At 34.3% G+C, this 25687-nt stretch overlaps 1 protein-coding gene across 2 annotated transcripts in view; it reads right to left on the minus strand.

The window, feature by feature from the left end:
* Positions 1–25687, minus strand: part of LOC145681638 (uncharacterized) — a 318511-nt gene that overhangs the window by 257705 nt on the left and 35119 nt on the right. Inside the window, exon 2 of one of the 2 annotated variants that reach the window (XM_081753256.1) lies at positions 5224–5321. The exons of the other annotated variant lie outside the window; for it this stretch is intronic. Within the exon in view, the coding sequence (XP_081609382.1) occupies positions 5224–5304 (81 nt within the window). The 5' untranslated portion in view covers positions 5305–5321. The remainder of the gene's footprint in view (positions 1–5223; positions 5322–25687) is intronic. 2 annotated transcript variants of the gene reach the window in all.

Below are 25687 nucleotides of genomic sequence, written 5' to 3' on the forward strand. Positions count from 1 at the left end.
CTGCTGTTCCACTGCGCCTGACATAGTATGGAGACCGACCTAACACACCACCACCAGCGGTCCGGCACTGCGGCGCTATGACACCACTGCCAACCCATACATCTGACGTTTTGCCAACTACAGGTGTTTCCATTTTTCTGATCACCATCTGTATATATATATATATATATATATTCAAAAATATTTCTTGAAGAATAAAATTTATAACGTGTCTTCAGAAGAATTGTAACACATTCGAGTAATGATATGTTTGATATTGTGTAAAATACTTGCACATTCTCTATTTAAGAGTTCTGTTAAAACTTCAACAAATCTTAACTTCATACTGCACTTATTCTTGTAACATGTTTCATCTTTTTAAATATTTTGGATGTTTTATTAACACTTTAAGCGCCATGTGCATATATTTTATGCACACTTGGTCTGTTCCTGGGGGCCATTGCATATATCTTATGCACACTTTTGTTTTCTGCTGGAGGCCAATGCATACATTTCATTTTTTTCTGTTTCGAGTCTCTCTTTTTTTATTCTTTATTTGTTAAAAAATATTAGTTTTGTTGTTGTTCTATACATTTGATTATATTTTATGATGATTTTTTGCGAAAATACGAGTGTGCATAAATTATATCCACATGGCCCCTGGGATAAAATTGAGAAGTAAATTTTCATGTTATTGAAATTTACGATAAATTTATTTCAAAAGTTTGGCTAAATAAGTTCTTATAATTCTCGAAATTTCAAAGTATTTGGAGATAACATTTCAAACAAGTGCATTTTTCATATTTTTTTCTAAATATTCATTCTTAGCTTTTATAAACCAAGAGATAACAAAATATAAGAAAATAAGATATAAAATATAAGAAAAGAAAATATAAGAACAAATGACAGTTTATCTCAAGAGTTAGCAGGGAAATCACCATTTTTTTCAGTTTTTCAAACTTACACTGTGTTTTTCAAAAAAGCAATCTTGGCAAATCGCTTTGTCCTCTGAACACCCGGGACACACGGTTAAAACTTGCTTAGAGTGTTTTGCTGCATGTGCTCTTCCAAAGCTCTGAGACAGCTTGGTATAGCATTCTGTACAACGACGCCTTTAGACCAGTATTTCCTTATATTTGGTTTTTTAACCAACCCCATCCATAAAATCAAACCTAGGAACTGGAGTATTTCACTCTTATCTGTATCATACCACATGGACAATCGTGCATGATCAGTTGACGTTTCGTTTTCAATATGAGAAATAATACATTGTTCTGCGTATCTGTTCGTTTCAGTTACAATTAAGTCCAATACTGAGTCATCAACAAATAGCTCATAGTATTTTAGAACGTCTTTTGTACCTTGCAAAATGTCAATAACCTCGCCCGCCACACCACTATCGAAATCACATTCGAACTCGTGCAAATTTGCAGACACTGGATACCACACAATTTCTTTTGTAGAACTAGTCCCAGATTCGGTTTCCTTTGGGTCCGTTTCGGAATCACTCACTTGAAGGCCACTAAATATTGATTCACTATTCTCTGATCTACGTCTTCTTTTCCGGCATGGCTTAAGGATATGTTCGTATTCTTCACTGCTAGAAGAATCACTGACAGTCTTGGGTGGTGAAAAAGGAGGATCATCAGAATTAGCAATGTTACTAAATAAATCTTCACTTAAGTAACTCATATCACTTTCCATTCCTTGCAAGATATCTCTTATTGCGTCCTCGTTTGCCATATTGAGGTGAAAAAGAATTATTACACGGAGCAGGTGCTTCTCACAACAGCGTAATGTTAACTGAAATGCACTACAATTTAGCTTCTAACAACAATGAACTTTGACTGCCTGCAGCGGTACCAACTTTTGAGTAATTAACGGCCTATCGCTATATGCTGTTCCCGGGGGCCAGTACTAAATATCTTTATATCTGTTTCAACGATAAATGTATAGAAAATCTCTACACAAGCCTATAATCTGTACACTGAATCATGCAGAAAATATATGCACATGGCCCACAGGTAAAAACTTTTTGTGCATACAATTTATGCACATGGCCAAATAAGGGAAAATAGAAAATATATAGTTGGTCCCAAGAAGAAAATTCTGATTTTGACCCTTGGCGCTTAAAGTGTTAATTTAAAAAACCTCCTTTATCAAATCGTAAATTAATATTATTTATGTCTTTAGAAACAATGTTAATTTATTTGATCATATGAATCGTAGTATTAGAGTTTAAGGTTAGATAACAAAGAAATACAGCATCACATCTATTATTGTTAGGATGAATGGCAACTGCAATTAAAATTAAAAGAAAACGAAATATAGCTGAAATCACTTTCCCATTGATCGTTAATATTATTAGTCACTTATATACAGCCTTTAAATGTTAAATTAGGTAGATAATTTTAGTAGCTACATTGTTAAAATGTATCAATTATTATCATTTTGGTAAAGCAATAATCAAATATTTTAATATGTTCATTCGTATTGTCAATAATTACACTTGATTGTACATTAATTTATCAAATTTTATATGCTTTATAAAAAGATTTATTTCACACGGCTTTCGAGAAAAATTAACAATCATGGATCATCTCAATATTGTTTTTGGTATAGCAGCAATAGCAGGCTGAACATTAAGTGCAGCCTTTTGCCTCACTTTACTCTACTAGAGAAGAAATATCTCCTCCAGTTCCCTTCCAGGTGGCAACGCACCAAGAACTGACGAAACGTTGCCACGTTGGACCGGAATGGATATACTTTGTATTAAGAAGGACGCTGAACGAACATCTCCAGAAACGATAGATATGCATCTGCCTACCTCTCTGATAAAATCAAGGCTTCTATAACCCCATGCCCCACTGGTCTCGATGGCTATTGAAGCAAAAATAAATTTGTCGAGGAGATAGTTGTATTTAATTTCCTTTTCTGCCTCTCTAGGTCTAGCACCTTCTCGAGCATTCATAACAATCAATGTGAGGCTTGAATGGGCAAATGTGTCCGGACATGTAAAATCCCAAACTAGTGATTTGCCTCTCATCCAAGGTATTAATGTCATGCCGTCAGGTCGTTTACCATCAGAACAACAACAGCCTGACGGTTCACGAATGGAAGGAATCCCTGCCGTTGTGAAGGCTCGCAAAATGATGTCATTAAAAAGATGAATGTTTGGTGTTCCTGTCAATGCTCTTCATGCATGATATTTCTTTTAGATGTTTCATATTTTTGAACTGTAGAAAAGGAATAAGGTAGTGAACAACGGCGATATTTTTCAAATCCTTATTCATGATTTGTACGATGACCACAGTGTAAGGTTTTACATTTTCCCATATTTTGAAATTATTAAGACATTTCAATTTTCTCTTCATTTCTCCAAGCGAAATAGTCTACACATGGTGTTTTTGTATGAAATATGATTAAGATAATTTGTTGCTTTGTTATAAAATATAAGCGAAACATTTGGATTTATAATAAGATCATAAATATTGATTTTGCGATATAAATAAATAAAAAATATGTTCCAAAAATTACTTTTTTGTCTTTCCTTGGTCGTGACACATTGCATATTAAGTTAAAACAGTGATATTCTCCCAGTTTATAAACTTTAATGTAACGTTTTACCCTGCTCCCAAACTAACGTTCTCATCTTGTTTTAATCGATTTACTAAGAATCATTCTGTTTTATGGTTCAGTTCTGGTATTACAGTAAAAAATCTTCTTCAATTTTACTCATTTTATATATCTCAGAACTCCTTTATAGACAATGATAAAGTAAAAGGAGGATAATGAAAATTTATATTATGAACGTATTTTTCTTCTTTATCTCAGCTTTCCTTTTACCTGACGAAATACGAACGTAATGATATAAAGTATTTCTCTGTCTCTCTCTCTCTCTCTCTCTCTCTCTCTCTCTCTCTCTCTATATATATATATATATATATATATATATATATATATATATATATATATATATATATATGCTTCAAAGTTTAGATATTTTCTTTAAAGTCAATATGTAGGTATACGAGTGGTATGTTGGTGCTTTCATATAACTTCTCTTACAAAATAATAGGTTATCTAATGCTATTTAACAAGAAACATGTTCAATTTGTGATTTATATCGTCGACGTTTAAATACCTTAAGATATTAAAAGCTCAATCTTGTATGTTGATTCCTTTTCGTTTATGAAATATACTTTGCGTAATGAAAATATTACTGAGGTATCTTCGATGATATTCTTTGGCAAAGAATTATAGAAATGTCGAGAAATAACAGCATGAATTTCGTAAATCCCTTAAACTCTCGTCATTGATTTTATTTTTATTTCACTACTCTGTCTCTGTACTACATTAGATGTAAGGGTAGTTACATTGTTAGTACTAGATCTGTCCTGTTGGTAACAGAAGGATAGAGATTTTGGTTTTCTTCACTTACAGTTGTATACTTCATTTCAAAAGTATAAAATATAATGAAACTCCGCCCGTGAAAACTGCATGAATGAAAATTCAGTGATAAAATTTAAAAGCATCGAATGCACTTTGTAGTTGGCACCGAAGGTGGCCAAAATCTCATTTATATTAAAAGCCTATCATTCTTTCTTTCTTTATTTCATAGCTGGCGAACAGATAACTTAGATTCTGTAGGTATTTTTGGCGCGAGTATTCCAACCAATACATCCTGTCTGTAAATGTTCTCTGAAAAGTTGGTATTGATTATGTAATTGCAAATTATCTCTAGAGAAAGCTGGACTGTAATACACGAGACATCATTCAAATAATTTGAAAAATATTTAGTACAAATATAATTTTAAGGACAAATCGCTCATTCGAACTTTTGCGTAATGATAACATGTGGTTAGTCAATTAATGTCTTTATTTAATTTAAAATATGCTCCAGTCTCTGAATTACAGTTCTGAATAATCCCATACTATGTTAAGATTCGGTGTGGCGTCGTATTCAGCAGGGAAGCTATATGAGAAGTAGTCCTACAATACAGAATGAAATTTCAAAAACATGAGCTCTCGACGAGATATCGAATCGAATCTCTGGCACAAAGGACGTATGCGTTACCATATATCCTGAAGAAAGCACCCAAATACATATTTGATAATATGAATTGTTAAATTGCATATTATTTAAATATAATTATTCAATTCCTTTATGATTTAGATTCTAACATGCAGCTGGCTTTGTTAATATATTTATTAGAACTGTCAGAAAAATAATAAAATACCTACCAATTGCAAACAGGCAATAAGGAATGTACCAACTGGCAGTGTATAGCAACAACAACACTTTTCTTGTGTATACCACGGCATGTTGTCGTCTTTCTACTCTGAAAATGAAATAATATCACTTGTAAATGAACTGGAAGGAAATCAAGAATATCTTGATTTTGTAATGTTTGCAGAAATCAACAATTCTTACTATGAATAAAGACGATTACACTTAGCAGACTTGCGTTCTCTCACAGCTGTGCATATAAAATGGTTATAGTTAAAAATCAAGAAACGTGAACAAGCGACGAAAACTAGTAAATTACGAGTTGTGTTTAAACGTTTCAGGCATAACATGGAGGGGAAGTTCAGAGTTTCTTACAAATGTAGTATGAAATAATTTAATTGTTATATATATTTTTCAATTTCAAAAAGGACCATGTGGTGTAAACACACTTTAACTTATTGCTGTTTCGATAAATAATTTTCGAAAAGGGGCTTTAGATTGCAGTGACTGTTACGAAGAACTTGAAGGAAAGAAAGGTGCATTATAATGTGTGATTAATTATGAAGAACTTACATTTTGACTAGGGAATTGACTAGGTTAGATGAACACCACAACTTATATCACTAATAGCGTCAATCGTCATATTTAAAAAAAAATTGCCGCAGTAACCTCTTTGTCAGAAGATTTATCTTAAGCTTTGACGTAGAGAGAAAGGGGGAGAAAGAAATATGACATTTCTAAGATCTAAGCTATTCACTAAGGAAGTAGAGGAATTTGAACACCCAAAATTAGACACACATAGGAGAGTGAAATTTGAACTTTTGGAACGGCTTAGAGAGGTGAAAGTGTAATTAAAATTTGAAAAAATAATAAAGTAATACACATGTTTCTTTTATTATATTCTAGTATATTTATTTTAGCATTCTAACATCTCTATTCAGGATTACGAGGTAAAGTGAAAAAGTAAATATTTCTGTTTCAAGAAATATATCGGAAAAAATATTGCACACCAGACGTAGAATCGAACTCACTACTTTTGATTTCTGAAGCCATAGATCTAACTACTGAGTTAATAACTCCTTTACATTAGAGAGGATATCGGTGCCTTTCACTTTTCAGAAATGCACTCTGACCTCTTCGAAATATAATCTTCAAAATTTTTAAATCTGCTCGTGAATTCTTAGGGTATAAGCAGAAGTGCCCGTCACTTTATGCTTGTAACATTACTCTCCTGTCACTTCCGTCAGCATCGTGAATCTTTCGGAGATATACCATATTTACGAAAACACGTTGATCCTTCCCATACATGACCAAGTAGTTACAATTGAAAGTGGAAAAACCGTTGAAGGAAAAAAATATATTTTTAAATTTCTTGTTCTGCACCAGTGCCCGTCATCTCAAAATTCATATGATCCAGCGTTCATAAGGGTTTTATAGCAATGTCCGTCACATATATTAGTTGACATAATGTATTCTAACCTAGATCTTGATGACTTTAAGGTTAAGAATAAAATTGAATACTAAGCTTCAGAACTATACTTCACTTTTAGCGCTCAAGAAAAACATAAGTATGTTTTCACTGACTTTAAAAGTAATTTTATCAAGAAAAATATAAAATGAATTCAAAGTTACCTATATATCACTTTAATCTTAAGAGTACAATATAAAAATAACGATGATTAAAGTATACTTCAGTTTGATACTCAAAAATTGAAATACAAATATTTGAACATACTTTTTAAGCCAATTTGGGAAATAAAGTATGCTAACTGAACTCACAATTCAACTATATATTACCTTAAGTTCTCGAATACACTAGAAAATACTAAGATTATTAACAATGCGTTATCGTAAGCCTAGGGATACACAGGAGACAAGATTTGAGGCGAAAGTTATGTCTCGTTTCGAAAACTGTATCTCTAAATTTGAATAGTTCTTCGTCGTCTCGAATTTCATAACGAAAATTCTGTCCCATCGCGTCTTTTTCGCATATCTAATTAAGACTGTAGCAAAAACTTCATTTTGGGGATCGTTCGATACGGCTTTACGATATCCGTATTTAGATAAATTTATTCCATATATCAAATTATCGAAACCTAAACAATATCAAGTACCGATATAACTATCAAAATTTCCAATGTTGGTATTTTCATGTTTGAAAGTCTGAATCGATAGATCGAATATCGCACATCCCTAGGCTCCAACTTTTACCACCTATAAAAGTGCTACCTAATCAACTATAAATATTGTTTTCTCGGCGGATTGAGTTACTTGACAATATTTACTCCAGTGTCGACTATTAGTTCCTTTAATATGCAAGGTATGATCTAGTCGGCTTCAGACATGTCGAACTGTCATACAAGTACGTAAAATGTGATCCAGTATTCCTCACTTTGAATGTCTCATAAATTTGCTCGTAAAAATATAATTTGACACGACAGACATATTCTAGAGATATTCCGCCTTATGCAGAGTCGTTGTGATGTATGATTAGCTCCATACAGCAGGAAACATATGTTAGTCAATCTCTTTCCTATGGCTCTAATCACGCATAAAAACTACATTGCATAAGACCCATTACATCTAAGGTGTAATCACTCAGATTAATAAAACGTATAGTCTAGAAACTGATAAATTACCAAAAACATACCTCAATTGCTTATGCTTTTATGCAAGCGAACACGCTCCTGCACATGTTCTGGTACACACTTCTCAAATTTTCCCGAAATTGTTAGTCAACGGATGATTCTGTGGTTACACTTCACGTGACATTGTGAGAAACAGTGCAACGAAGCTAAAAGTGTATATCCGGCATATCAATCTCATGTGCTTTTCTTATTCTAATAATCACTGCTTTTAAACGACTGGCAGTATGTCTGTGACAGTCACTGTTGCTACCCAAATTTGTCTCAATTTCTTTATTTGCAAATAAAAATTGGTTATCCTCAAACTGAATATGACTTGCTGTCGTAAAGCAAGAGCGATAATAAATGTAAATAAGATTGTAGTAATTACATGTCATAACAAGTATTTATTCTACGTACAACACAATATAATACAATAAATAACCAACGTGCACAGGAGACAAGTAACAAGTGCTGTAGCTTTCGTAAGGAGGGTGTAAAATACCCATATACAGTTTTTAAATTTATTATCTTATATGTATTCTACTTTCCAGATAATCTGGGAAACTCGTTCCAAGAATAAGTCCAAAAAAGTGAGCGTTGATCCATCAGAATCCCGCAAGTCAGTACAAAGGGATTCGCATTTTCTCTCCGTTCAATATATAGACACTAGCTGCAAGACGCACAAATTTATACGTTTTCATACTACCGCTAATAATATATACACATTAAACGCTCCATGAACTTTAAAATATCTTCGGTCGGAAAGCTTCCACGGCCCGCCTATCCACAGATCGGAATGAAACCCTTCTTAAAAGATATATATATATATATATATATATATATATATATATATATATATATATATATATATATATATATATATATATGTATATATATATATATATATATATATATATATATATATATATATAGAGAGAGAGAGAGAGAGAGAGAGAGAGGAATGGTTCGCACCGAATGTGTTGAGACTCTCAGTCTTATTAAAGTTTTGAGACTTTTAGATCGAGAATTCGAAACTCGATATTAGTTTTTATTTATTTTTACTAACATGAAGTTATGACGAAATAATTGAAAGTATAATACTATTAGAAAATGTAAATTGCAAATTTATTTAGTAGTATTAAAATTGGTGTTTACTACCTGTCTTTAAAACTTTCAGTTCCAAAATAAATATTGATAAGACTTATCGTTTGAGTCTTCAGAACAATCTGCCATAATCGAATGGTTGTGAAGTTATACAAAAAGAAGAATGCAAATAAGCATGCAATTAGAAATGTATAAATCGAACTAATTTTATTAAATGTAACATTTCTGTACTGGAAATATATTTGATAACCAATAAAAAATGCGTTTTTGACAACTTAAACAATTACATTTTTGATACATACACACACTGCAATGGAAGAAAGTTGATTTTATTTAACACGACGAATATAGGTATCCATTACTTATTGTACAACGAAGAGTTATAATCACAGCTTTTCAAACAAATTGAGTAGCCTCTTACCTTTTAGTAAATAATCATAAGAATATGACTTGGTAAAATATTTGGTTAACAGCTAATCAAAAAGGAAAACGAAATTCCTACGCTAATAAATCATAGATCTCTGCTTTGGTGTCACATGTGAATGTAAAGGTTGAGACAACCATTAGATATATAAAGTGATTATTGCATATTCATTTAATTATTATGAGCTGCTGTATTTCGAAAAGAAAGACTTTTAGAAAAGTAATTCCAGGTCTTTTACCTTGGAATCCTTAATCAATCTTTATTGAGGAAGTTAATGATAGTTGAAGAACTCTAGAAGATTCAGTGGGGCATATATATTATTAATCCAACCTAGTAATCAACCTTAAAGAATCGAAATGTTACTTGTCTTGAGCAGTTACTTGTTAAAAAACGAAACAATAAAATTCTCATTGTCGTTAAATTGTAAATATTGTATGACATAGGAGCCAGAAAGTCCCTTTTTGTAATAGTTTTTTCTCCAGGTACGATCAAAAGTAACAGAAGATATCGCGCTCAACTAAAAATGGGTCTTTTCGCTATTGTATATGCAAATTATCATCATGAATAAAACAACAAACAAATGTTCACACTAACAGTTATCAATATATTTTATAAATTGTACCTCTGGAAAAAGTAGGTAAGGAACTGGATCTCAGACTCTCAGTCGTACTTACCTTACAGTTCTTTTACACATGTTTTATTACAATTATAATTATATTTAATAAAATAAGGTTTGAGATATAAATGTGGATAAGATTGGAAAATCAGCGGCAAACAGAAAATAAGACAGAAAGGACTCCAGAGAGACGTGAGTGAAGTTACAAAAATGCGGAAGCTGATAGTAAAAAGTAACAAATGGTTTGGGCACTGTGTAAAGGCTGAATTGGAATATAAAAGTTACTTTGGAATGATCAGTATCTGCAACAAGAAAGATAAGAAGAATATGTTGACAGCTCCTGGAGGGCATGGAAATAGAAACTTGTTATGACTTAACAAAACTAAGTTGGATTTGTAGTCTTTATTACGATACATAGTAATGTCGTTTCTTATGTATTGGCTAAGTGTTATAGTGACATTTTAATAAATTACGTATACAAATACAGTAAAGGATTGTTCCAATTTACAATTTTGGTTGAGTGGATATATTGAACGTATTAGAAAAACGGACAAAATGTTATTATTATTATTTCTGTCAGCAGTAATAACAGTACAGGAAGAAAAAATAGTAAATTACGAGAATTTGACAATTGCTAGGAAACTGTAAACTTTGTTCTTAATCATTCATATATTTTTTACCCAAACAAATTGTGTGACGCATATATTCATCATATTTCAATAAGACGAAAAACTCCGATTTCGGTTATGATAAAATACTGAAGCCTTATTTAGAAATAAAAGTCCACAGAGTTCAAATTTAAATTGAAAAGAGAAAAAGACGTAAAAACACAAATACATGAAGGAGGAAATGGTTTAAAGAGGGATTCGAACTCTTAATTTACAATTATCTTAACTGGAAGCTGGTGCATCAGACCATTTTTATCTTTCATTTTCTGATCCACAGAAAGTACCTCAGTAACTAGTTTCTATTTTATCCTTGCAATACACGTTTTACAGTGTATCCCCAGTGTACAGTGTATCTCCACTAAACTTGAACGACAGGGCCACGGACACAGATATTTGGAGGGTATCGGCATTTCAATTTCTCTCCCACTGGGAATCGAACTCTCTAACTCTCCCACTGGACTACTTTTGAATTTCAAATAACTGAACATAAATTAATATCTTCTGTATTAGGACCACAAGAGTTTAATGTTCCAACATAAAGTAATTCAAATAGAAATGCCCATAAAAGAGACATTACTAATTTCCGTATTATTAGTTGTAGTAATATTAGTAGTACTGCTAATAGTACTAGAAGTTTGTGTTATTGTGGCATTCATTTGTATTTGTTGTTCCGGAAATAGTAAAGCTACCAGTAGTATCATGGGATTAAGTTACAGTACTTAGATAATAGGACTTTTAGCGTCGTGTTTTTTATCAAGGCTAGAGTTTATTTTACCTTAAAATAGAATTTAAACATATCTTTTCGGATAACCACTTTAAAATATTTTTTCACCTGTCATTTACTACCTTACAAATTGAAGTGTTTCCTATTTTATCCAATCTTTTTGATTTTGGTGAAATCAATAACTCAAGAGCAGGTATGTCAAACCGAAGTCCCGCGAAGTTGATGGCCACGTACTTAACATTCGTTATTTAATTATTTTATGTTTATAAAGTCATTTTGTATGGATGGTTTTTGTATTGTGAAACATATTAAACGAAGAATTTTAATGAAAAAGCTGAAATTATAGCAATTTGATTGTACGCCAACGAAACAATTACTCCTATAATTTTGAAATAATTAAGGCTTGTATTAATACTGTCCATCATGGAAGAAATAAAAGTTAATGCAAGAGAAATATTTACAAAGTTGCCACTTTTTTAATAAATAAAGTAGAGCTGATGTTTAAAATTCATATTACCAAATTTTAACATTCAGGAGTATACTTACAAGTAGAAGAATTCTGGAAATATCTGCAAAACCACAAATCAGTTTTTATTTAAAAAAAAAAGAGTAACAAAGATTGTTCGTATCAAAGTGAGATATCCATTAATTCCACACTCGACACCCGGCTCCACCACCTTGAGCGGGATTTCGTAAACATGGAAATTTTACATAGGAACACCAAATTTTCATTGCATATTCGGATTATCCGGACAATAATACGTAACTTTGGTATTGAACATATTTTTTTTCCGTGATACATGGAACTGTATTCTACAAAAATGAAAATGAGATACAAACAACTGAAAAAGGAGGCATTTAATACTGTTTTCGGAGAAACCTGTAAAACTACAAATCGAATTTTAAAATAGCTGTAACAGAAGTTCTTTATGTCGAAAGGGGACACCCAGTGATACCATTCGATCCCTTGGCTCACTCACTAGTTGGCCAGGGTATATCACTTTTGAAATCTAAAAGACACGAACTCCCATCTTTTATTGTATATTGTTTCTGCGGCAAAAAGTTCGTAACCTTTGTATTGAACATTATTTCGTAGCGTGATAGATGGTGGAGTAATAGTCAATAATCAAAATAGTTTACTAATCATTGCAAAATAATAGAAAAATTAATGGTTTTGATATCTTCGCAAGTGCTATGAAATGACATTATACTTGTTCTCCCCACCGTTATTTCAGGAGGGTAAAAAGACAGTTATTCTTAAATCTGTAATGAGAACCCGGTGTTTTAGATAAAAACACTTAATTCTTCAGAACATAATACGTTATTTGGTTCACATTTTTGATAACATTTATGTGAGAAACGTCGCTAAAATGGACAGCAGTTGGGAAAATTCATGGCCAATTTTCAATCATCATTTTTCAACGGTGTTTACCCATTTTGGTTTTTATCAATTGCACCACCATCTATCAGAAAATGAAAAAATGTTTAATATAAAAGTTACGTATTTTTTACTGGAGAATTCGAATATGTAAATACAACTGGGGCTACCTATTTAACCGTCGCACGGCCAAGTGGGTACTAAGGTCCCCCAGATTACTATTTCTTGAAATCATTTTGTGTGTTAGTTTCGTAGAACATTGTTTCTTTAGCTATGTTAATATTTTGGAAGTATGCATATGCTAATGTAGCGTTCATTCTCACGAAGATCTTTCTTTATTTGTTATAAGCGTTGGTGGATCTAAGGTCACCCACTGTATACCTTCTCGGTATAGACTTTCTATTGACTTGCTAATTTTGTATTGACTTTTGGTTTTAGTGGGGGAACCAACATATCCCATGAATAATAATGATCTTTATGAAGGCTTGTTAAGTTGCTGGTAAAAGCTATTATTTACATTACGGAGTACCCTGATTGGAGTCAGTTTCAAAGTTCCCATTGGAAGGTTTTCATAAAGGGACTTTGGAAGGAATGTCTTGTTGTTTTCAGCTTCCACATGTTGTTTACCGCTTGTAGGTCACTTTAATTTATTAAGGTAACGTTTTATAATCTTTAATTACAAGTTTATTTTTAAGCCATGTAAATGTTACAATAATTTATAAGGAAAAAATTATATTTAAATATAATCAGTTCGAAGTGCATGAACGCTTGCTGTTTAATCGGGGAGTTCAAGATTCGAATTTTCAGGGTAGCCCATCATTACTAAAACTTTCCTTCTTATCTTCAGTCTCACACAATAAAGGCCAAGAGGGTCTTTTCATTAGAATTAGAAGTAAATTTTTATATCCAACAAAAATAACTAAACAATGGTGACTGATCATACCTGTACGACAGAGATATACAAACAGATAGATATAAATAAACAAATCCACATGGCACAATACCCTTAGAGGGTTAAGGTCTACCACGTGGCTTTTTGTGGGCGGCACGTGGTCAGCAAACTGCTATTCCCAGCGCTTTATGAGTGCCGGTTTGGTCTCACGGTTTGCTCCCGCTACTCATTTCTAAAGATTGAGGTGAAAAGTTCCTTCTATTTACCCTCAGGCAACCGTCCCGGGTCGCTAGATTAAAAGTCGGACACTTTACCGACTTTACTACAGTCCAGCCCATATATATATATATATATATATATATATATATATATATATATATATATATATATATATATATATATATATATATCGACGGAACAACTTACAAACATAGAGACATAGTGTAAGATAGATCAATGAATGCAAATCATGTATTATCAGAGTTGCAACAAAATGTAAGAGGAAAACCGACCTCCAAATGTGATATTTTGAATCTAAAGTGAAGGAATTTGTTAATTATTACTAGCAGCTTCGGTTGTACACTCTGTATGTGCCCAGTCTCTGATTAAAATGCAACGTTGGTTTTTACCTCGACTATGAATGAAGTTCTTGTTGTAAATGGGGGCTGGCCATCGACAAATTAAGAAAATGGCAAGAACTTCAGTCATTTATGTCGCAGGTCCAGGTAAATGGGAACGTTGCCTTTTCATTTAACACTGGCCGTATAAAGAGTATACAGTCCAAACTGCTCGTCTGATTCTTTTTTTTTAAATCTTCACTTTAAATTGAAGGAATCATATTTCGAGACGGTTTCCGCTCTTACATTTTTTTTATATCTCTGATAATAAGTAAGTTACATTGTATTAGGGGACTTTTGTGACACTCTGTATATATACAGATTAGAATTATCAAAAGAGACATAGAAATGTCTTTCCTGAGACTTAGATAAAGACTTTTATTGGAACACGTCTATTTCGTATGTCTGATGATGAAATTGAAACAAAAACACAGAAGGAAATAAAACGGGGACGGTATTTCATGCACGACAGAAAGTAGGAAACAAAGTCAAAGATTAAATGGGGAACCTGTAAGCGATGGACATGTAGGATGCAGCGAAAAACTGGAACAGTTGTGAAGTGTAACAACTGTTCATAAAATCTCAATGAAAAAAGAATAAATTGGTAACAAGGTATGTAGTGATACACAATATAGACAGGAATGCAAAAAATGTGTTACAAATACTTTGTTATGAAAACTGTCCAGAGTAGAATGTATATTTTAACAATATGTTATCAAGTCAAAATAGACACAATATAAACGCTGTAAGGGGAGTTGTGTAGAGAAAAAACGCAATAAGAACAAATTGAACACAATTTCTAATGTGGTGACTTTAGGGCTCTCATTGCATCATTTACGTCATGATTTTGAGATTGGCTGTGCTGAGGGTTAAGATACCAAAGTTGACAGGCCCCGCTAGCCAGAGTGGGGCAAGAGGTCGAATGTGGTGTGATTCGATATCCCACTTACATTCGAACAATTTTCATTAAAACTTTTTAAAACGAAATTGTAGCTTTTCAGATATTTCCAAAAAAGTTTTAAATGACTCATTATGAACTGTTTGTAACCCATTTTGATTTTTCGATTGCAGCGTCATCTATCACGCAACAAATATGGTCGATACAAGAAAGACCAACTTTTTCCCAGAGAATCCGAATACACAATAAAAAGGGCTGTTCTTTTTTAAGATTCCAAAGTCGGACAACTCGTAACCCTGGAAGTGTTCAGGGAGGTTCGAATGTAATATAACTGTCCCTTAGAGGCGAGAATTTTTGTTACATCTTCCTGAAAATCCGGTTTGACATTATCCAGATATGTCTAAAAACAACCAACATGCCTCACTCAGTATATATATATATATATATATATATATATATATATATATATATATATCAGAAGCGAAATAACACGAATAAAAAATCCTTAGAATTATTACCACTAAGAGAGGGATCCCGATTTCAGAGTAGTCAATGGCATTCTAGAACTAAGAGACGAAACTGATATTTCAGAGCTTTTCGATTCGACAGTTATACAAGCCTTACTTAGAGATCGTGTACGCAAACACGGTACTGCCGTGTACTATTGGTCAGCTCTATGACGATTAAAATATCAAAATCATGCGGACAAGCGATGATAGAATAACGGATTTCCACAGAGCATAAAGAACTTACCGGTTGGAAACGGCGCCACCAAATTTTGTAATGAAACTATTAGCGGTTTAAGAAGAGTCTACCCTAAATCCTCTGCTGAAACAGCTACAGGGATAACATGACGAAAATAGAACTCACTGGGTGTACGGAACTTAGGCCATTAAGCACCATTCACATTGAAGAGTGAGAGTTAAAATTTAGAAAAAACAGGGAAACTTACGACGAAAAAGGGAAGTTGATCTCCATAAAGAAATATTTGGATGCACTCTCCACGTCAGGGAGGTATACAAACCGGAACATCACATGTATTGGTTGATATAGGAATGTATACCATGAGCCTTTGATAAATGAGTCGGACTATTATTGTTGAAGATAAGCAACCCAGTCTCTTCAAAAAAGTCCGTTACTTGACGTCCATGATTGGCAGTGCTGAAAGTGACTCACATACGATGATAGGCAATATGACCTCTAAGAATAATGACAGGTTGTTCATGCTGATGATAAATTAAGCAGAATGGATTTGGTAAAAGCTCCAGATTGAGGAATGTGTATGAAAGAAATTGGGAGTGGAAGAGGAAAGAATATTCGTGACGCAACAGTTTACAGTCAGAAAACTATGTGAATCTGTGGAGATTAAGAAAGTCGAAGACACATGTCGAGACGAAGAAAGCAGGTCGTCGAGCACGAGGATTATCATATTTATCAGCAAAATAGTCAGAAATAAGGTTAGGTAGACATAATATTAATCTCCTACAAATATATGGGGACTAATGAGTAATCTTTGTGAGAAGTTGTTTCAATTCCTCTAGGTAACTACTAAAGTCCGTGAGCTTCCAGGGAAGAAGCGTCATAATTCGAAAGATTAACATTTCAGGCGAACTTTTCATATGCACCAACTAATATTGCCTCAGTGTCTACTAGTTCATGTAGACCATGTCAAGTTTATAGGAAACTGAAATCGGCTCATAAACATGTTCAAATGTTTGTCTTTTCGGGGAAAGAACATCATTCGGCAAAAGGATATGCATGCTAACATTTAAGAAAACGACAAAATTTTCGCGCGGATGACCTAGAGTTCGCCGAAGACCTCTACGAACAGAAACTCATAGTGTTCCGTAAGGTTAGCAACTCGATGCTATGAGTGTGTTGCCGGAACAGAAAGAATATTATTTGAATGGATGCTTGAGTAGTCACGCATTTACAGGAACAGTACCAGATTAGTCAGAAAGCAAGAAAGGAAATCTTCCTATTAAGCGACCCTAAGCACTACCAGCGGAAGACTTCCCAACAACAATTAACTCTAGAATACGTTTCTGACGTTAATATCTAGCCTTTACGTTATTCTGAAGTGTAGGAAAATTGAAAGTAATTATAAGTGGCTGGGTACCAACAAGTTCATCTGACTTCTTGATTTGATGCGTTGCATTTACATCATGCTGATCAGCAAGCTCTGAATTTATCTCTTTCACAGTTCCCATATGATATGACACTGCAAGAAGCATTCATTAGACGATTATATTCTATCATTACTTTAACTGGTGCATCTGAAATGAATTTAAGTTGCTTCGCTGTTTGCTTCTTTTCGAGAGACTCAAACATTAAACTGTCATTCCGTAGATTTTGATATCTTTAGGCAGTCTGGAGTTTGCAATATATCTGTTTACAGGCATTCGAATACTTGTCTTTTCGACAATATGTAAAGTTTGAAAGTCTGTCCCATTTTCGTTTAGTCAGAGACTTTATACAGATGGTTGGTCCGAAAAGAAGTTTATATTTTTAGTAACAGTAAAAGATGGTATTAAATACGCAGGTATAAACAGAAAACGTGATAATGCCACAGATACATTTATATTTTTCATCTCGTCCCTTCCTGTGCAACAAACCACAGTTCTCAGAACGGACATTTCCAACTTCTGATAAACGATACCTTCTAGACTACTCGCCACCTTGTATCACTTTATGTTATCTTAAAAGATTCGGTACGGCATGTTTACCGAATTTTCGCACACTGATTATTCTTGATTCCGAAGTACCGACCATTATAACTTATTAATATAGACTCACACTACACTTTTTATCTTGTATTTTCATTTTTATATTACTCACTGACTTTTTCTTTGACCCTTCGGTACGACACTACTCCACTAAAACTGACAATCCATTTTTGTCGGCTTTGCAACTCTGAATATAGCTTTGACCATCTGCTGACCAAGATGTTTTGGATGACAAACTTGAATTGTCTTTCCACTGGACATTCAATTAGCGGTACATCGCGGTCTCCTCACGTCCTCAGTACACTTTGTCAAAGTGATTTTCGTGACAATTATTCGGAAAAGATTACAGAATTACAATATTGCAAGGAGTAAAATACTCCTTTTCACCTCGCTTTTTTCCGGCACCTTTTTCACTGTATTCGCGGTTCGTCGTGGATTTATTTTCGTCTATCAAGTTTATCCACGATTCGTGAACCGAAAACTGCATCTTCATAACGTTGTCTCCATGGAGCAAACCACTGTCTTGTTCTCTTCCTGGATTTGGTTCCCAAGCTGAATTTTTCTCGTAATCCTACGATATACAAACTTGCTAAATTCTGTGATCTGAAGCTAGTGATTTATTTTGTGTGCAGTGATTGAATATAGAATTATTAGGTGTTTTTGCATCCTGTGCCCCCAAGTGTAGTGAATTTAGAGTGTTTTTGTTAACCTGTGCATATATTGGTGTGCTCAAGTAATGCTTACTGTGAGCATTGTGTAGGCCTATTTTTGGTTCTTCACAGGCGCTGTATAATTCTCTATCTTTGTCATTACTAGTGATATTTCCTCTAAGCTGGTCTAGTTTTCTTAATTTAAATAGAATATAACCTATAACCATTATAATCATGAATAATAATACTCCTAACACTGTTTTTACTATACTAAAATACAATTGTTGATCTTCATTTCACTTCTAACTGTAAAACATATAGAGAGATATAGGGAATATGAGGCTTATTTTCTCAATTGATATTCTATATTTATATTCTAACAGCTACTTCTAATTGATTTATATTCCTTTTTGGGTATACCTTTCTTTCTAGTTGTAACGACAACTTGTGGCTCCGTAGGCCTAGATTTGTTCTATTTTTGTCATTGAATTCTTTTTCCATAAATTATGCGTAACGCATGCAACGATACCCATTTCTTTCTTTGTGTAATCTTTTGGTGCTATTAACAACACTTTCATTACATCTTGTTTCTCTCGTCTCTCTCCTTTCTGAGGACCCCACTCAATAAGTCCCAGGTTCATATACGTAGTAAGCGAAGAAGTCTTAAACGCGCCTCCAGCATCCACATTCCACTTAGAAGACTGTGTTATTTAACTGAAGACTCATATCGACTCCTCAGGACTGTTTGTAGTAGCAACCAGGTTACTACTTGGGATTACCCTGGGACACTTCCCCTAAGTGCTAATTCCCCCTAAGTGAGTCAATGGTGTGAGAAGAATACTTATAGTGAAATCTCAATTATAATCTTCTTCCTATATATATACATATTTAGCAACGCGATAAGGGCTATAGCATAGTGAAAAGAGATGTGTGATTTTAATACGGCATTTAATTATACATAATCAGTGTTAAGTGTTGTGATCTTTTCTCTTCATTATTTTTCTTTTTAATTGTATTCTAATGAATAAGTATAGTGTCATTTAATCCAGTGTGTTTTCGTTGTGAGTGTAAGTGATGTTTGTGTGCGTTATAATATGGGTGAACCTCTGATCGTCCGTGAAGTTTTCGAGACGAGACATACGAACCTCTCCGCTCCTAATGTTTATCTCATCATCGAGACCGATGAGCACTTTTTGAAACAAAGTTGTAATCCCTTCTTGGAGAGGACCTTCATCGTCCTACCCAGATAAGTCCAGGTCTCAGGAGAATATTAATTGACAGGGCAACGGAGGACAGGCCACGAACCGAGTTAAAATAGCCGATTGCACACTCAAGAGTAATGATCACAGTGACCACAAGATTAAAATCAAATCTTCTCTTCATTTATTTTCCTTAACGTTGCATCATTTTCGTTTCTCATGATTCAATGACAATATTTCCACGATGAAGAAGATTCTGCCCTCGGAATTTTTCCCAACTTTCTTCATTCATGAGAATATTTCCAAGCTCTTCCTTTCGCAAGAATATTTCCACGGATTTTCTTACGCTTCGTGAGAATATTTCCACGGTTCCTACTACGCTAAAAAAATGTGGCTCCTCGCCTTATATCGACGTATATCTACTGTAATTTTTAACTTATCTCCTGTATTCCCCATGCCGTAAACGCTTGTGGGCCACTGATGGACTGCCTGCAACACGTCGCTTAGAAGTGGTGGCCCGGAAGCGACGCTCGCGTACGACCCAGTGGCCGTTTTTCCAATTTTACTGGTGGGTGGCCCACCAGCGACAGAAATCGGTGGTCCCGCCGCGATAATCGCCAGCGGCCCGCTTATATATTTTTGTTATGTTACAGTTGGATGGCCCACCAGCGACGCGTCGCTAGAAATTGGTGGGTCAGTGGCGACGCTCGCGGGCGGCCCGGTTTCCGTTTTTCCAATTTTACTGTTGGGTGGCCCATCAGTGACAGAAATCGGCGGTCCCGCCGCGACGAAACGTCTGTGTTCCACCAATTAGCAGATCCTTTTTTGCCAACATGGAACACCGTATTTAGTAGCCCAAAAATTGCCTGATGTGATTGAATTATTGTAACCATAGCTTAGAATAAAAAGAAGTAATTGCTTGTTCTTGAAGTAATGGGTATTCAAATGCACTTTCTCTCATTTTTATTTATAGAGGTTTCACAGCCTTGGCTCAAAATCTGCAGGAATATCAATTGCTTTATTCCGTTTCTGCAGATTTTGAGTCAAAATCTCTATGAATAAAAATGGGAGAAAGTGCATTTGAATACCCACTACTTCAAGAACAAGCAATTACTTCTTTTTATTCTAAGCTATGGTTACAATAATTCAATCACATCAGGCAATTTTTGGGCTACTAAATACGGTGTTCCATGTTGGCAGAAAAAGGATCTGCTAATTGGTGGAAAATTAAGGAGGCGGACAAATGGCAAGTGGGACGAGGACGTGGACAACAAACTGACGAAGGAGTTTTGACAATTATTAACGATAAACAAAGAATTTCACATAATTTGAAGCAAAATATAATTCAATTATTATTTATACTATTCAGGATATTGGACAATCGTTGGACACCAATTAAAAAGATCCAATAAAGACAAAAATAAACCTATATAGGCGTTCCTCCGTCGCTCCTGCATCTTTCTATCTCCCGAATGTATTTTTTACTCGAAAATATAATTCGTCGCTGTCGATAAAAATGTCAACCGAGAATGCTAAAATTGTCAGACATGGTGAATTCTACAAGGTTATATTTTGCTTTTATTGTCTGATGTTTCATTTATTTATTTATTTATTTATTTTTACTTCTGCTCTCTTATTTTTGAATGCAAATTTTCAACAATTAAACTTCTTGAACTGATCTTGGTTGAAGCAACAAATAAGTGTAAAAAATACATCAAGGAGATAAGAATTAAGACATGTGTTGCCAAGCAGAGTTAAAAAATAAACCCTTTTCAATCGTGACACACATCATTCGATTTTAGATTTAAGATATACATGTTGGTAAGCTATTACCTGCTGGAATGTTTGACTGTAGAGACTAAAATGCACAAACTGTAAATATAAATTATGAGAGATCCTGCACTTACGAACCACGAGTTCTCACCTCCATTTGTGTGGCAAATTGAACTAGCCTTATTAAAAATAATGCATTGATTGTGCATCACTACGAGTGTTACAGAAGTTAATAATGAATTTTAAAGTAAATATACGAAGGCATAAAATCTGGAAAGAACCAAAGAAAGTAATTACAACTAAAATCTCACTTTATTCAAATAAACGCTTATTTATAAACACAAAACAAGAGGAAATCTAAAGAAAAGTGCAAATGGTCAATATTTTCAAGCTATATCACAAGAAAAATATAATTCTAAGGATCCCGCCCTTTTCTTATGGAAAATGGCTCTCGGTCAAATTATTTCTAACTATGCGCAAACGAAAGGCCTTGAAGTGTAGATAAAAAGACTCCATGGACACGAATTTCTAAATATTATATTTCTCGAGTTATATGGGTTTACAGTTACGTGATTTCATAAAAACAGCGTGAAATAAAACTGTAATATGCCCATGAGTGGACTGACCTTGTCTAAGTGCTGTAGTTCACAATACGGCCACAGACGAGGGACTGCGCAACGTCTGTGATCGCATCGTGAACTACAAGCTACTTCGACAATCCGCGTGATGCATTATTCGCGAAAATGCTGTTTCGAGGGGATCGAAAGGCAGTTAGCCAATGCCATTATGAGTTTCTGCTAGCTTTGATGTCATTGACTAACTGGCTCTGTATCCTCCGAAGTAGTTTTTTGACGAATAATGTATCACGCGGTTTTCATGACATCGCGTGACTTTAAACCCACATAACACGAGAAATGTAATTGTTAGAGATTTGTGCCCATAGAGACTTTTTACCTACACATCAAAACCTTTCGTTTGTGCATACAGGGTTTTCACTGATTTGGCAAGCACGAATTCCCTGACTTTTGCAGGTTTTCCAGGACACAATTTATAAATTTCCAGGGTTACAGATAATGTAAAAAAGCAACTTTATTTCTTCGGACCAGAGATATACTATGCATGTACATTTATATTCGTCGTTTAAACGCCGTAACATCATTTAAAAAATGTTAAACTACTGGCTCGTCTTGCGATGAACCAGAAGGAATTCCTGCTTAGCATTATAAAACGTTAAAAATTAGATTTGAAAGTTATAAACTCATATTGAAATTCCCTGACTTTTTCAGGTTTTGTCAGATTTTCATGGAATTCCCTGACTTTTCACGAATAAGGTGAATTCCCTGACTTTACCCGGTTTTCCAGGTGGGTGGGAACAGTGGCACAGTTAGAAATAATAAATTGACCGAGATCCATTTTCCATAAGAAAAGGGCAGGGCCCTTTACGACTGAAAAAATAATACAAGATTTACGGGTGTAGAACGTGCATATGCCTATCTGGCTGTGCTACGGTAAAGTCGGAAAAACAAATTGTATCTTGAATGTATATTGCGTAGAATTGTTTAAAATACCAGTGCTTTCCATTTGTTTTAAGAACGTATAATGCTTTTTGTAATTCCCTGTGTAGTGCCAAAATTCAAAACTATAGTCCAAATGTTAAAAACGATGTTCAGAGTAGTGTATGAACGCGAGAAAGACAAATAACCCCATACGAAATTGAATAATGTTAAGATTTAGTATTAACCGGAATTAAACATAATTTTAGGCAAACGTCAAGACAAAAGCAGATCTAAACCAATGGTACATGTCATCTGTAGTGAAACATGTCGAAATCTGCATGTTAAACATATGGAATGTAGAAAAAAACGCGTTAGGACAACGCTGTTCGAATCACTCTGTATATAGCACGCATCTCGCTATCTTAGAAAAAAATGGGCATTCTAGACACGTAAATCTGTACATATTGTGAGCAAAGTACATCCATCCACTATAGTATTTCAGTACAATTAAGCTATTTTTGTGTGCGTTATTCAATGATGACAACACCTTAAAGTCCAATTGTCAATAATACCTTTACATTTACATTTCATGACACATTGGAATGCATACAAAGCTGTTGCAGTCTGTAGGCAAAAGAACACATTTCTTTACATTATTCTCAACCTGAAACACTGAAAGTTTTGAAAGCTCTCTTACTTTCAACATGCCAAAATAAGACGACTTCACGAGGTCACTAACACTGACTTCACGTGCTGATGTACATGTGCTGTTTTCTTGTACGGAATGAAAATCATCTTTGTCACAAACAATGGTACTGTCTGATTCATTATTCCTAGAGAGTTCAACATTTGCCACTATATCTTCAAACTGTCGGTTGACCTCTCTCTTTATTCTTTTGTATGCAGTTGAAGATAAAACACGGTGGTGACATTTAGGCATCTGTACTCAATAGGAGTTTTTTTTCTGTAAAAGAAATATAAATGCTTCTATTACACATTAACTCTAGATTTCTTTAAGGATAGTTTAGCAACAAATTTCGTGCAAGACCAGTTATTTGTAATTTCTGTGTATTGGAACTTTTTCTTTAAATCATCTAAGGGAATAAAAGTTGATCCAAACAAGTCTGAAACCCACACTTAAGCCAGCAGCACTGGCAGCAAGTGCTGCAGACTCTAGAACAAATAGGATAGAATGCCGTTACATGGACGTATACGTATACGGAAAGATGGGAGTCAACATTGGGATAAAAACTAACACTTGTAAAATCTCAATCACGAAGAAATGAAAAATAAAGTTAAAAAGGGTTGGCAAATTGGATAAGTGCCCTCATTTGTTACACCATGGACCCTTTCAAATCATGGTGTCACTGGTGCTAAATCATATTTTACTGGAGTTGCTGCAAAAGTTAATTTTATTAACAATGCTGAATTTACTTGTCTTATTTTCGCAATCAAATTGTCATTTTTGTATCAGAAATTTATTGTTACAATTTTAAGTGTTGGAAAGTAGTTAGGGCTAAAATAGTATTATTAAATGTTTGTTGGATATTTCTGAAATTGCTTTACAACCTTTAAGAACACGACTGAGGTTTGTACAGTTCTATCGTGCATGGGAACTTCAGAAAAGACTATTTTTCCTCTGCAATGATTAAGAATGTAGTATTAAGAAAAAAATTGTAAAGATAGTGTTTCAACACTGATTTGGTGAAACTAAGTAAAGCTCTGACAAACTTAGACATTTAGCAAGATTAGAAGCCATTTTCTCAAGAAACAGTACATTTTTAGTTTTCAATTACAACCTGGTGCTTAAGCAGTAAAACTACTAAAAATATATTATCAAATAAACCGAATGGTGAGAATCTCTCTTTTTCTCTCAGAAAGAGAGAGAGAGAGAGAGAGACCGTCCCGGTGGTCTAGTGGTTAGCGTCGCTGACTACGGACTTAGGGTTCCCGGGTTCGATCCCAGGCATTGCGATGGTTTCCAAGGCGTGGGTCTGGAACGGTGCCCACCCAGCATCGTAACGCAATTGGGGAGCTGCTATGAATGAAGATAGTAACGATCACAGTGAAAGCTTCGGCTCTCCTCTCCCAACCCGTCTGGTCAGCGTGGGAGCAGTAAACTAATTCCTCCCTCTGGGGAGAGGCCTCATCCAGTAGTGGATCGAATATGGCTGTGATTTATTATTATACACCGAATTAAAATTGTATTAAAATTATGTTATTCTTAGGAAAATATCCCAGTACATATAAATAGTGATGACAGACACAGAGTTAATCTATCTTTCTTCTACATCCTGCATGATTGGTCACGAACACCAACAATACATTGAACTACAGAGGGCTAACCAGGATTCAGACTATCCCTACGGCATTGAAAATTCAGAAGGTATTCTGTGAAAAAAGGATACAAACCCTTGCATCTGTCTCGTTGACTCATTTAATACATACTTCTTTGTTGTCTGCGCTTACTAACTGCTGGACAATTATTACCACAGGAAAATTTTAAACTGTTTCTAAAATTGCATATATGTACATACAGAAAAACGAAAGGTGTCTAAAGGCAAATTGGTAAATCAAATAGGGGAAATAGCTTTTATGAATATGGTCGCAAAGAAAATGTAGCTACCTTTCGGTGTCAGCATCAGCATCATGTCATCATCATAATATTTTAATCCTTTACGTAACT

The sequence above is a fragment of the Thermobia domestica genome, chromosome 3, assembly GCF_964235325.1.
Source record: "Thermobia domestica chromosome 3, izTheDome1.hap1.1, whole genome shotgun sequence".
NCBI lineage: Eukaryota > Metazoa > Arthropoda > Insecta > Zygentoma > Lepismatidae > Thermobia > Thermobia domestica.